This window comes from Monoraphidium neglectum (assembly GCF_000611645.1).
Source record: "Monoraphidium neglectum strain SAG 48.87 unplaced genomic scaffold scaffold00317, whole genome shotgun sequence".
Classification (NCBI taxonomy): domain Eukaryota; kingdom Viridiplantae; phylum Chlorophyta; class Chlorophyceae; order Sphaeropleales; family Selenastraceae; genus Monoraphidium; species Monoraphidium neglectum.
This window is the reverse complement of record NW_014013311.1, coordinates 1-13,828: the sequence shown is the minus strand read 5'-3', so window position 1 is coordinate 13,828 and position 13,828 is coordinate 1. Positions and strand designations below refer to the sequence as shown.

General features: G+C 60.7%; 2 protein-coding genes across 2 annotated transcripts; both read left to right on the top strand.

The window, feature by feature from the left end:
• Window positions 1-6,771: 6,771 nt before the first annotated feature.
• MNEG_2718 (hypothetical protein) lies at window positions 6,772-11,540 on the top strand (the record flags this gene model as incomplete). The annotated part of the gene is made up of 12 exons (XM_014048803.1): window positions 6,772-6,886; window positions 7,198-7,321; window positions 7,566-7,746; window positions 8,122-8,216; window positions 8,847-8,971; window positions 9,259-9,335; window positions 9,609-9,683; window positions 9,893-10,048; window positions 10,360-10,504; window positions 10,776-10,878; window positions 11,077-11,119; window positions 11,385-11,540. The coding sequence occupies 12 exons, from the start codon at window positions 6,772-6,774 to the stop codon at window positions 11,538-11,540; spliced, it is 1,395 nt and encodes a 464-aa protein (XP_013904257.1).
• A 932-nt stretch (window positions 11,541-12,472) lies between these two features.
• Window positions 12,473-13,780, top strand: MNEG_2717 (DNA polymerase delta small subunit; the record flags this gene model as incomplete). The annotated part of the gene is made up of 4 exons (XM_014048802.1): window positions 12,473-12,532; window positions 12,729-12,980; window positions 13,304-13,424; window positions 13,731-13,780. Coding segments are annotated over 4 exons (483 nt in total), but the record flags the coding sequence as incomplete, so codon positions are not given.
• Window positions 13,781-13,828: the final 48 nt, after the last annotated feature.

Sequence of the window (13,828 nt, the reverse complement as noted above, 5' to 3'; positions counted from 1 at the left end):
TATGCGGATAGTGAAGTTCAGGAGGGGTACAACAGGTGACACGGTCCGAAAGGGCCACGCACAGTGTGCCTGTGGTGACGTGACCATCGAAATCCAGGTAAATAGTCCGGGGCGCTCCAGGCCGGCTGCGGCCGATTTGGGGAGAGGTGCATGGGTAAGTCGATGCGGCTGAGGCCATGCCATCAGCACAATGTTTTATCAAGAAGTCATGTCCTGATTCGGAAAAAAACACCCTCCTGTGCATTGTGGCTGTTGATTGTTTGGGGCACGCATGCGAGTGTGTGTGTGTGTGTGTGTGTGTGTGTGTGTGTGTGTGTGTGTGTGTGTGTGTGTGTGTGTGTGTGTGTATGTGTGTGTGTGTGTGGTTGTGGATGCGGACAGTACTGTCGTGCGCAATGGGCGCCGGTTGCAGCTGGCGCAGGGCGTGTGATTCCGGAACTGCTTCGAGCGTTTCAAGGCTGGGTTGTCACGCGCCCATAAACAGGTGTGCGCACGCCCTTGGTACCTGTGGAGCCTGAACGCCTGAGACGTGTCCGGGTCAGCCACCCCGGGGTCCACCAGTGATGCCTGGCTGCGGAGGGGATTGGCGTCAGCAGTCACTCCCACTCCTTCTTCGGGGGACGATGACACGTACTTGGAACTGGAGCTGCTGCCCGGGTAGTCTCTGAAAATACATCTGTGTGTGGGAGGGGGGAGGATTGAGGGCGCGGTCGCAGCAATGGTACGAAACATGCAACCGTGGGGCGTCTGGCCGTGGTGGGTGATGTGCGGCCCGCAGTGCGCGCTGCCTGTTGTGCGTGCGGGAGGAAGCTGCCTCCTTGCGAGGGGTTCGACATCTCGGGGCTGGATGAGACGGCATGCGCAGGCGTTTGCGATGGGTCAAAGGTAGGCCAACGCCGGCACATGCCGCCTCATCTGGTGTCTGGGGAGCACAAAATCCCAGACAAAGGCTATGCGGCTGGCAAGGCCGGGAACGCTGGTTGCAAGGGTATTGTGCTGCTTGGACTGGTGTGCAGTGAAATGCACCAGAGGTGGTGCACCATCGGTGGTCATCATCAGGCGCCCATGCAGGCCTGCGTTTTATCTGGGTGGATGCATGACATGCACAGCAGGCAGCCATCACCTGTAGATAAGGGAGCCCGTATCTGCGTCGAATTGTACGGCCTCGCTAGTCTGAACCAACGCCCGCAGCTTTGCTGGCGTCAGGCCCAGCTTTTCCGTCTTCACAGCCAAATCGGCCAGTGGCATGGCGTCAAGTGCAGCGAGTGCTGCGGGACGCACGGGCAGCGCCGCTGCCACCGCGGGGTCGATGTCTGCAGCGGCAACGTGCATGGCGGTGGCGACCACCATGCACATGGCCAAAAATTGGTGGTTCATCGTGGGCCGTCGGTGATTGATCTCTACCCGTGATGCATCGAGGCTGCAGCTGGATTTGAAAGTTACAAATAATGATCGTCGTCATGCACAATTGCAGCTTCAGTACTGCCGTACAGTGCAAGGAGGAACTCAAGAGGCGGGTGTCATGGTGTGCGGCATCTTATGCGATCAACGGAGGTCTGGCGGCGCCCATCGGGGGGCTGTTCAACTCTTTGTTATGTCAAGCGTGTGTGGGTGGACTGTGGAGCCAGGCGTGGTCGTCCCAGGCCGCAGCACAGCAGTCACGCGCACGAGCGAGTGCCGAAGCACATGCACTGTGCTGCAGCTGAGTAACTGGAAAAGCGCGCGTCTGCCGGTTTGCTGCACAGCAGGGCGTTTTGGCCCTGCTACTGCTGGTCGCAAGCTTGCAACCTTAAGGTTGATGCACCGTAGATGTGCATAAAACTGTGTCGCCCTCCGCATCATTGCAGCCATCGATGCCCTCAAACTAAGCGCCAGGGATGCCTTCTATCTTGCAGGGCGGCGCCGCCATTGCTGCAGGAAAGCACACGTTGCAAGTATTGCAGATGAATCATGCAAAGGTTGCACATACACGTTTGTGCAGCCCATGCTTGCAGCATTCGAGTTGCGCTTGTGCCTCTTCGCAAGATCCGAGCACCGTGTGACTGAGCAGCTACCCGACAACGGCGTTCAAGCGGCTGACAACAGTGATGGCATTGGTGCGTTCACAGGTCAATATCAGAATATCATAACTGCAACCTTTACCAACATTGTGCTGTTGCATTGCTTTACAAGGTAAACCGACCAGTGGGAAGCAAGGGCTGCGGCAAAACCCGCGCTTGGCTGGAAGAAAACAGCTTTCTGATGTGTGCTTGCTTGCAGCCGTGTTGTCGAGTGGGTGTATATGGGTTTAGTACGCGGGTGTGGCAGGGAGTCGCACGGCCACGCCCGCATGCGAGTCACTCTAGATTGGGCATCCATGCCATGCACTACGGCAAATGCAGCTTGCAGCAGGCCAATGCAAGGCGGCCCGCGGAATTCTGTGAGTAGGGTTGAAGGTGGGTTGTGTCTCGCAGCGCATAGTGTGCCAGCAGCTTCCAACCCCACCACGCACCGACACAGCTGCGCCCAGGGCAATAAGAATGCCTGGCAGGCGGAACCGGCAGCCCACCAAACCGTCATCGACTGTATGAAATTGTCCAACCGATCAGTGAAACTACAACCATTAAAAAATGCGACCAGCACGCGCCCATGGTGCAGCCCATTCCTTGGTTGGCTTGGCAGGCGCCAGCCTGCTGTGCGTGGCACTTGCACATGCATGCACTGCACGAAACATGAGCATGGGTGGCATTGGTCTGAGTTGCAGCAGGCACTCCTGCAGGCAGCACGGCGCACCCACCCTCGGTGCCAGGCCACACGTTCCCCGCCAACTGCGCCCCAAAACCCGTCCCCCGCGCGCGCGGCCGGATGAAGCGGCGCGGAGGCGCAGGGATGAGCGCCCCCTAGAAGCCCTCGTCAGCTGGGCTGAAGGCGCACGCAGCCGCCGAGACTCCCTATCAAAGACAGACCACCCATGCCCCATTGACGAGGGCCCCGCCCTGCTTGCCCGGTCAGCTTCATTTGGGCCCCTTAGCTGGGGACCCCGGGGCGGGGCGCACCACGACCTCCCCGACCATTCCGCCCTCTGTGTGGCCCTTAACCGTGCAGCGCAGCGGGTAGCGGCCCGGCTTGATCGGGACGAACACCCTGGTGGTTTTGCGACGGGAGCAGGCGGGAGGCGAAGGGTCAGTGGCACCCTCGTGATTGAATGAGGGGAGCGAGGGGCAGGCGAGGGGCCAGCGAGGGGCTGCCGTCCAAGCTGTGCGCCAGGGTGCAGCGAGGCCCAGGCGTGGGCTGCAGCTGCAGTGTGGCAGCCCAGCGAAACGCAGCTGTATTGCGAGACAGCAGAACAGCCGGTTGGCAAGACCTGGCGGCCTGCGCGACGAGGCGCGCACAGCGTGCTCCGCCCCTTGTGTTGAATCAGCACGAGGCTGCCTGATCAATCAGTCTGTCCTTGCCGCTTGTGCGGCAGGACGCCGCTGCAGGGTCGAACCCTGAACCCTAAACCTTAGCACACACTGCCGTTTTGGTTCAGTGTCACGTTCTCAGAGAAAGTCCGAGCTCCTCGTAGCACCCTGCTGCCGGCTGGGATTCCTCTCACCATGTGGCCTCCGCGCCCTTCTTCAGGGCCACCTCTGAGACCGCTCCCTTGACTTCCACGCCATCGGCCAGGACCAGGATCGTGTAGGTCTGGCGAAACATGAGTCAAGGGAATGAGGAGGGGCGGCTTGTGGGCGGGTGTCTCCAGTGTGTTGGGTGCACAGGCTTAAGGGTCACTGAGATCCAATGCAAGCGGATGGGTGCTTGGCTGCTGACAGCCATGCAATGGGTCCCAGCAGCCCGCCGCACAGGGCAATTTCTGCATGTAGCCGTGCCAGCTCTTCCCTGCCGCGGCCAAAGCACATGCAGCTCAACACCCATGAGCACCTGGGCGCCGCGGCCACTAGGGAATCGCAGCACGTGGGTGACCGGGTTTCGTCAGAGGCTTGCCGCCGTGCAAGCTCAGTCAGAGTGGATAATCGAGGCAACCAGCGCCCCTACCTTGCTTGCAAACTCGAGGGCTGTGAAGTAGTGTGTCAGTGATGACGGGTTGGTCATGTGAAGCTTGTACACCCTGCAGCCAAAATTACATTTTTGGGGGCAATGCAGGGGAGGAGGCGGGCTGGTTGGGCGCAGGTAATAATGCGGCGGGGCAGGCTGAGGACGAGTTTGGTTGGGACGCCACTGCGATGGGGTGGGAGCTGGGGACGCAGTTCAGGGCTATGCGCGACGATGCTTGCTGGGTGCATGCAAGCCAGTCGCTGCATTGTATGGAGCGGAGGGGCGCCGTGGCCTGGGGCCTTCTCGCCCCTCTGCCTGCATCACGCCGCAGCCCAGCCCTGCACATCCTTTTGGCCATCCAAACCCATGGAAACAGCCCCCCCCCCTCCAAAAAAACACATCTGATGTCAACCCGACAACAGTTGTATGTTGCTCACAGGAGCAACGAGTCTTGCACACCAGTCAGAATTTGGAGGCTGCCTTCCTCTTCACACCCCTGACTTTTGATGGTGCCCGTTAGTAAGTGTCCGCACCCACCTTCCCGCCGTGAACTCAAGGGTGCTCGGCACAAACACAAGCCCCTGGTCCGAGTCCCCCATCTGCAGCTCTACAGTCTCCACCGGAGACGCGGTGGTGTTGTAGTCATCCAGGCCAGCAGTGACAGGGCCGGGTGACGCCAGGGGTGGGAGCAGGGCGAGGCCGATGGCAAGAGCTGCCAGGTCTCGGCGGCTGGTCGCCTTATGTATGGTGTTGGGATTGGGGGCGGGCGATGCCGGAGGGTTCAATGAGTTGGCGCAGTGGGTTTGATGATTGGGGGCTGCAGCTGGGGGCTTGCTTGGCCCGCGCCGTTGCTGCTGGGGTTGCGCGCGTGCGTTGTGGGCGCTGGTGGCTGCAACGTGCTGGCATCTGGCACTCAACGGCGGCCGCATGCGTCCAGAAGCCCGGGTGGGGTCCCGTGTGTGTCCTTTTTGATTTTGCCGAGCAGCAGTGCATGACTACGCACCATGCGATATGCAGCGCCCTCCGACACTACGCCGTGCAGCTGGGGTCCGGCATGTGGGGCGACACGCATGGCTTTGTGCCTGGGCGCGCTGATGCAGCGCGTTGCCCGCGGGGTGGCGCGCAGGCGCGTACCATGTGTGGAGCGCGATGTGAAGCTGTGTTCGATCATTTGAACACAGTTGGTGTGATAGCTGTATGAGGGATCGACTTGACGCCGAAACGGAACGCGCTGATCTGCTGTGATGATGGCAGCGGCTTGCAGATGCGTAGAAACAGCCGCAGGCCCACAAATAACGTTTCGATATATACGTCGTCAATGTACGTGCGGTCTTGGCTGGCACCAGTAGCTTGACATCCAGGTATCACCCGGTGGCACCGGCGATGTGGCGGCGACTCCGCCTCCAGGGGCAAAACGCCTGCTTCATGTTTTGTTGAAGGCATGACAGGCAAGCCGGTTGCTGATGAAGTACTCGAAACAGAATCAGAACATCACCAGCAAGTGCAGGGCAATGCACAAGGCACAACATTGCAGCGGTTGCCATACAATGCACGACAAAAGCAGTGGGCTTCCAACGGGCTGGGCCCCGTGGCTGGGCGCCCACAACCATAAAAGACATGTGCGATGCTCAGCTGGTGAAACCGAGCAATCGACAGCGAAATTCAGCCTTGTTACTAAGTTGAGGCGCAAGTGACATCAAGTGCCACGCCCGAGTCAAGCACACTGCTGCGCTCGCGTTGTGTGCTGCGTATACGCAACATAATCAATTTTGATTGAGTGGGGTGAGCTGGTCGAACGCCACCCCGCCATCTTACCTCCGCACCGCGGCAACCGCCGGTCCTGCAGCAGCTGTGCAGGTGGCGCCCATGCACCACTGCATCAGCAGGCGGTCTTCAAGCATGACGCAGGCCTTAAGAAAGCCAAGAACTTGGGTTGAATAGTGTTTTCATCTTGTTCAGCCTTTGTCTCGTGCAGCGAGCAACTTCAACCAACCCGCTGCCGCGTGGGCGGTGCACATCACGCCCTTTGCATCGTGAAAAATGATGTGTGATTTACAAGACAAACTAAAATAAGCATTTCACACTGCGAAATCTGCCGGTCAGCTTCAATCTATTTCCTGCTACCCGCTGGAAGAGTGGTCGTGCAGCGAGTGCATAGCACGGCGCAGCCATGTCGGATGTATCAACGCTGATGTTATGGCTGCCTCAAATAGGCACTGCTGTGGCGGCCATATTTGTCGCAGCGGTGAGCAAGCAATATCTGCACACGCACAGGCGCTTGCTTCATTGCCGCACGCGCACGGCGCTTGCTGCACACGGTTCCCGGCCAATCGCGATTGAGTTGGTCTGTTATAAACAAACCATGAATCCATTGTCAGATCGTCATCGACGGCTTCATGATCCCCCAGCGGCTGAGGCTGCACCACATCCCCGGATCAGCCCCCACGTGGCTGGTCGGCCACATCTTGGAGGTTGGTCTGTGGATGCTTTCCGGTTCTGCTGCTTTGCAACAGCACACTAATTTGTGCACAGGATCACTGCGCATGAGATGTCACAGATCAGCAGCTTGCAGGATCGCTTGCCACACGCGCCGGGTTTCAGGAGCCAAGCAGCCGCTGCTGGGGCCGTTGCGGGCGACAGCAGCACCAGATGCACGCAGCCGGGCCGGTCGCAAAGGCAAACTGCAGGATTATACAGCAAACAACTGGAAAAAAAATTCTATCAGAAAATACTGGCCCCAAATGCTTTCAACCCATGCAGGCCAAGAAGCACGACCTCTTCCTTTTTCAGATGTGGGAGGAGATGGGAGCAAAGTATGGAAAGGTGTTCAAGTGGTTTTGGGCCACACAGCCCGTCATCACCATTCGGGGTGGGCGACGGGTTGGGTCGGTGGGGAGTGTGTGAGGACGGGAGACAGACTGGTGGTTTCAGGGATGGAGGTTGTGTGCTGCTTGCTGTTGAGGGGGGGCCGATACAGTGTTGCAACCAGTCTCGCACATTTTGCTTCAACTTCTCCACACTCCACAGTCTTGCTGTAAGACCTCGGCCACCCCGCGTCCTGCTGAAATGCACTTCTATGTGCACACACAACCACACATGCTCACACGCGCGCACGCACGCACGCACACACACGCACACACACACACACACACACACACACACACACACACACGTGCGCAGACCCCGAGCTGACGCGCCTCATCTGCGTCAAGCACTTCAAGGCTTTCCCCTGCCGCTCCATGTTCTACCCGCCGCAGCCCAAAGTGTACAACGACGTCCTGTCAAGCGGGCTGGTGTTTGCCAAGTGAGGGCTGAATGTCTCTTCTCCTTATTGTTCGTGGGATGACGATTGATTGGGTCTGGTGCGGAGTGTTGCTTGTCACTTGCGCTCAGATGCTGCTTTTTGAGGTGCGGTCGCCAAATGTTGAGGGGATCTTGTTGTGATTGAAGCCTAAAGAGCCAGCCAAAGCTGGCTGCAGCGGCGACGCCATGGACTCACAATTTGAGATCCCTCAACTGCCCCACAACCCCCATGAACCGGGCCCCAGGGGCGCCTACTGGAGCAGCGTGCGCGGCGCCCTGCAGCCGCTGTTCCACGCAACAGGTCTGGCGTCGTACCACCAGATCACGGCCGGGGCGGTTGCTGAGCTGGAGGCTGACCTGGCGGCTGCGGCGAAGGAGGGGGTGTCCGTGGACGTGGCGGCGGCGATGTGCAACCTCGCGCTCAAGGTGTGCGTGGCTATCTGGTGTGTGCAAGTAGGGGCCGGGGCGCGGCTAATTTGGTGGGTCAGAGGCACAGGATGAGGGTCTGGGCAACAAGAGATGTTGTGTGTGCAGCAGGGGAGGGGTGGCTGGTTTGGTGGGTAGGTGGCTTGTTCGCTGGGTGAGTAACTTGTTGGGTGTGTTTGGTTGTGGGCAGGAGGTGTGGTCAGCGTGATAGTTGTGCAGGTCATCTCGCAGTCAGGGGTGCGAGGGCCTCGTGGCACCACACCCACACCAACCACCTGACGTGCGCTGCAGTGACGGGTGCCAAAACAAGCCTTGCCTGCGTCCCCCTCTCACGACGCGACAATCATTGGCACAAAACTTGCAAAAACCGTGCAGGTGATCGGCGAGGCCGCTTTCGGCGTCAAGTTTGACGTGTTCGAAAAGGATGCGGCGGGCCGCATCACCGAGGGGCCCATCGTGGCGGCCGCAAAGTACGTCCTGGAGAACACCGCCGCAGGTGATTCCAGTGCCGTGCAGCATCATGCAGTATCATCACTTGATCCCCAACGTGCACGGGAGTTACCAACGTGCGCCCAGATGCACCCGCACCCCTGTACCTCTGGACCCCTGACAGCCATCCTTTCCCTCCTGCCCGCTTCAAATGGGGGCGAGCCCTGCTTACCATGATCCTGCCCAGCTTGCGGGTTCATCTGCCTCTTGGCCCTCCGCAGCTGGTGTTCGATCATCCTGCCCCCCGCCCCCTCACCTGCGACTTTGCTGCACCCCTATTCCACCCAAGCCCTGACCTTCATGATCACCCCCCGCCTGCTCAAGCCCCTGGTATGGGCCCTCGTCAGGATGTTCCCCACGCCGTGAGCACTTGGGCCCGATTCCCTGATTGAGGTGGCATGTGCCTGGTGCACGATGCTGCGTGTTTTGGGCGATGGGGCGCCTGAGTGCGCGGAGTGCAACGGCTGGGGCTGCAGTGCAAGCCTCATGCGCCCCCCTGGCAGCAGCGCATGCTCGCATTTGAGGCTGTGAAATGCAAATCCTGTTGAGAGCTGCATTTCAAACTGCAAAATTCTGACGCACGGCACGCGCCCCACCGCCCGCCGCCGCAGCACCCTGGCGCGCCTCAACCTGGCGCGGTCCCAAATCTTCACGGCCGCCATCGTCCTGATCAAGAACGCCATGGCGCGGCTGGCGGCGAAGTGGGTGGACGACCTGGGCATGGAGACTGCATTTGGTGGGTAGACCCTTCGCAGTGTTGGTGAAGAGGCAAGCGCTTACAACGGTGCATTTGTGCAGCATACGTACGCGTGTGTCAGGGACACACGAGGCTCCCAAGTTTGAGCTGCACTGGCGTCAAAAGCGGGCAAACCTCAGCAAGCGCCCACACTTGCCTTGCTCAACATCCCCTAGCAAAACTCTTCTTGCAGACTCACCAACTCTCCCCTCCCCACAAACACTTGATCAACCCTCTCACGTCACCCCTTCCATCCCTCCTGATTTCAACGTGGCCCCCACAACCAGCCAACCCCTCCAGCGCCGCGCTGGCCGCCAAGTACGCCGACTCTGCCCCTGCAGAGGGCTCGGTGGTCGACTGTCTGGTGGGTCGGAAGCTGGGGGAAGCTGCTTGTGTGGGTTGCATGTTTCAGGGGTACGTGACCAGGGAGGTGACTGACCGGCGAGCGTGGGTGCACCTCAACGCAAGGTGAGGCGGCGTTCTTGACTCGGGGCCACCAGGAGAGCCGTAAATGCATTTGTGCATCAAATCAATGTATTTATCCAGTTGCGTGTGTGCATCCAGTCACATTCCACGCAGGCGCTCCGACGCCGTTGCTCTGAACCCCATCCCATCCCCCCCTTCCCGCCGGGCCCAGGTGGGCGCGCGCAACAAGGAGACAGGCGCGCCCCTGAGGGCACACCAGATTGTCGCGCAGGCCAACAGCATCATGGTATGTGGGTCCATACCTGATATCACAGACCCACATACATGCCTCTGCGTCACAGGACCCAAGAGCGTTTTTCCCATTTCACATCAAACAATCCGAATACGCTGCCGTTGGTGCTAACGCATGCAGCCAGCTTCAATGCCTTGATGATGCCGAGCGGCACGGCAGTTCGGTGGTCACAGGCTCACGAATGCCGCACGCATGCTCGGCAGGTGGCCGGCCACGACACCACCAGCTTCATGATGGCTTCCGCCCTCTACTTCCTGGCGGCAAACCCCGAGGCCAAGGCCCGGCTGGTGGCCGAGGTGGACAGCTTTGGGCGGCAGCCGCCGGAACATGATGACCTGGAGCAGTTCCCTTACGTTGAGGTGACTTCGACTTTGTTTCAGCGGGGTTGGGGAGGGGAGCTGGCCACTGTGGGCTTTGGATGAAGGGTCTTGTGGGCCATCTCGTGTTTAGCTGTCCGCTTGCCATGCTGTAGAGCTGCAGGCTGCAATTCTGCGGTTGAAACCCATCCCAAACGCCTCCCCCCAAAACATCCTATGCACACACCCTCGGTCCCTTCTTCCGCTCCCATGCACACCCTCACACCCACCCACCCCCCACTCACACACACATGCTAACAATCACACACTGCCCATGGACAATTCTGCCTGAACACACCCTGCAAACCTCACAGGCCGCACTGCAGGAGGCGCTGCGCCTCAACCCCCCCGGCTGGATGACGAGCCGGGAGTGTGTGGAGGACATCGACATCGACGGCTGGAGAATCCCCAAGGGATCTGTCGTGTATATCGATATCCACGGCATCCAGCGGTCACCAGGTGAGACGGTGGGGGTGGTGTAGATATCTCAAGGATGCTTTTTGATGTGGAAAGTGCTGTTAGGGTGTGTGCATGCCGACCGGGCTGCATGCTGAGCGGTAGCGTCAGCAGTAGTTGCAAGCCTGCGGGTGTGTGGTCGCCTGGTGTGATACAAGCTTATAGGGCTGCTTCCAGGGTGTGTTGTCCGTGCCCCAAAGTTGGTGCACCACAAGTTATCTTGGAACGTGGCTCCCTCAGCCTGCCTGCACGCCTGCATGCTTCCATCTCGCAGAGCACTGGCCCGAGCCCCTGGCCTACAGGCCCGAGCGGTTCCTGGGGGGCAGGGACGGCGAGGAGGCGCGCTCCCGCCACCCCCTCGCGCACATGCCGTTTGGGTGGGTGTATGCATGGAGCGGCGCCGCGGTGGCTATCATTGCATCAGTGGGCTTGAAGGGTCAAACAGGGCGCTGCAGGGCCACCTCGCCGCCGCACGCGCGTTCGCTTGGTTGTGGCCAGCCCATCATCGTCCGCGCTCATCCCTGCCGCGCCGTGTCAACGGTGGTGGACGCGCGTGTCAACGCGCGCGCACGCAGGGCGGGGCCGCGGCTGTGCATTGGCTACAAGCTGGCGATGCAGGTGCGGGCCGCGCGCAGTGTACATCGCGCACCCACCGCCCCCCTCCCTGCTTGGACGAAGCACAGCAACCCTCCTGCGCACCCGCCGCGGCTGATCGCCCCACCAGCTTTGCGAGCCGATGCCTGCTCTTCCTGCTTTGCTGATGCACACGCCGACCCCGCCTAAATCGTACGTTTCACAGAGCCCCATCGGCACCTGCTGACAGGCAGAAGCCCCTGCGCTCACGCCGCTGCGCACACATTGTCAAAATTCGAAACGCGCGCAGGAGGCGACGCAGACGCTGGTGCGGCTGTTCCAGCGGTTCGACTTTGAGGTCGACCCAGGGATGGCCGGGGAGGGCGGCGGCATGCCCCAGCTGCGGCCGGGGATCACATTGGGGTTCAGGGACGGGCTGTGGCTCAAAGTGCGGGAGCGGGTTTGAGTGGCAACGGAGGGCGGGGGTCGGGGTTTCGGATCCTGCACAGCCCCGTTTGTTGGGTTGTGGTGGAGCATAACCTCGTCTGTACTGTTGATATTGCTTCTGCTGAATGATCTGTTTTCTGCCGTTTTGTGATGTGGTATACGTCTGGGACGGCTGCAACCTCTTGCCCGCGTGATTGCTGCAGCATGGATGCAGTTGTACGCCGCGTGGTGCTGCGGCAGAGCGAATTTTACACAGCAGCCAGTAATGTAATGGATGGATAGTGCAGAGCATTCTGTGCCTGAATAAAATGAGGTGTGGTGGTGCTGCTACGCCTGGTGTGCACAAATCCCACCTGGTAACAGTTGTGTCCAGGCGGCACTCGCACGCAGTGGCCAGATGACCGCCGCAAACTTGGGGAACCATGGCGCTCTTGCGAGGCCGGCCACCACTGAACATGTCCTTGTGATGTCTACTGCGCCCCCCCCCCCAGCGAGCCGAAACCGGGGGGAGGGGGGGGGGGTAGCTCGTGGCTACGGGGGTATGCAACGGTCACGGGGCTATACAACTGTCAATGGGGGTTATACAGCATACCCAAAGCGTATACACAAGGTCACTGGGGTATACAGCATGCCCAAAGGGTACACATATACGCAACCGATACACATATACGCTCACCAGCTTTCGCGCCAGGTGCGATCTGATCTTTACCAGGTGTTCGTGTCAGATCATCAAATAGAGCAAGTTAAAACCAGCCACCACGTCGCATCGAGCCCAAGGGCCGCGGTGTGGCAATGGCGGATGCTGCAGCGGACATGGAGGGCCCCCAGAACGCCACACGGTTGGTTGATTATTCAACATGCATTTTTGACGTAATCTACAGGCATGGCTTGACAGCTGCTAGTGCTTGTCACTGCAGGAGCAGCAAGTATGATGATCTGCTGTGCACACCAATGGACACTAGCGCGGAGGGGGAGGCGTTCGAACGTGCAACAGTGTCTTATGAAAACAAGGTACGTGTTGGAGACTGTAGTCGAGGCACAGCTGGTTTGTTGCAGAGCAAAGCGGGAAAAGCGGCGGCAAATCACGCACAGCGCGCAATTCGCACAAGCTGACACGCGGCAGCTTCAAACCCGTCGCTATGAACTCAAGCACCACACCTGCCCCGCCACTCACCGTCTTCCGGTCCCGCACCGCACCGCACCGCAGGGCGCCCGATTTGTCATCTCGGGCCCCCGCAGCTTCCAGCGCCAGTACGCCCAGCTGTACTTCTCCCGCCTCGCGCGCCTCTCCCGTAACGCCGCCGCCGCGGCGCGCACCAAGTGGCCGGGCGTGCCGCTGGTCAAGACGCTGGGGGTGGGGGAGGACGTCGACTGCGTCGTCATCGGGACGCTGTTCAAGCAGCAGCGGCTGCGTCCGAGCGTGCTGGATGAATACACCAAAGACGGCGCCCTCAAGCAGGTGCGGGTGCGCGGCGGGCGCCGCGCCTTACGGGGGCGCCAGCTGCGCTTGCTGGCCGCACTCCCGAAGGCGCCGACGACGCTTGCTGGCCGCGCCCCCGGACGTGCCTGCGGCATTTTGCCATTCACCTCATTGCCCAAAAGCCAAAGGGTCGGCAGGAGCCTGGCGCTCTGTGGCAGCGGGTGCGTCTGTGAGCGTGGCAGCTGGGGGTCGAGCAGAGCCTGCAAGCATCAGGTGACGCCCGCCGCGTCAGCCTCGGCGCGGGTACATTCATTCATACTCAAGAGAATCCCCGTCCCTCTTCCTGCTGCGTCGTTTGATAGGCCTTGGGTCTGACAAATTTCTGCGATGCGGCCGACACGATAGTCATGGAGGACGAGGGGGCGCGGCTCGTGCTGCGCGGCGCGTCGGACGCCGCGCTGCCCGTCGGGGTACTGGTGACGGGTGAGGCACGCGGGTCGGAAGGCAAGGACGCATGCCGGCGGATTGGGAGGGCTGGGTCCCGGGGCAGCGGGGCGTGGCCGGCCCTGCGTGGCCGGGCGGCTGCTTTGGCCCGGGTTTTTGGCAGCACGGGCAGCAGTGCGGCGAGGGAGTGCTGGTTGAGGGGCGTGGCCCGGTCCCACTGGCTGTGAGGGTTGAGTTCCAAAGCGCCGGGCTGCTGGCGGCTGCATGCGCGCGCGCGGTGTGCAGCCGCCCACCTGCCCCATGGGCGCCCTCAGTACTGCGCTTCTCCCCCCCCCCTGCTCCCAGGCACCGTGGCGGCCGTACGCGGCCGGGCAGAGTCTGGCGGGGACTTTGTGGTGCGCCCCCTGACCTCACCCCCTCCCCTCCCAACCCGCTCCCTGCCC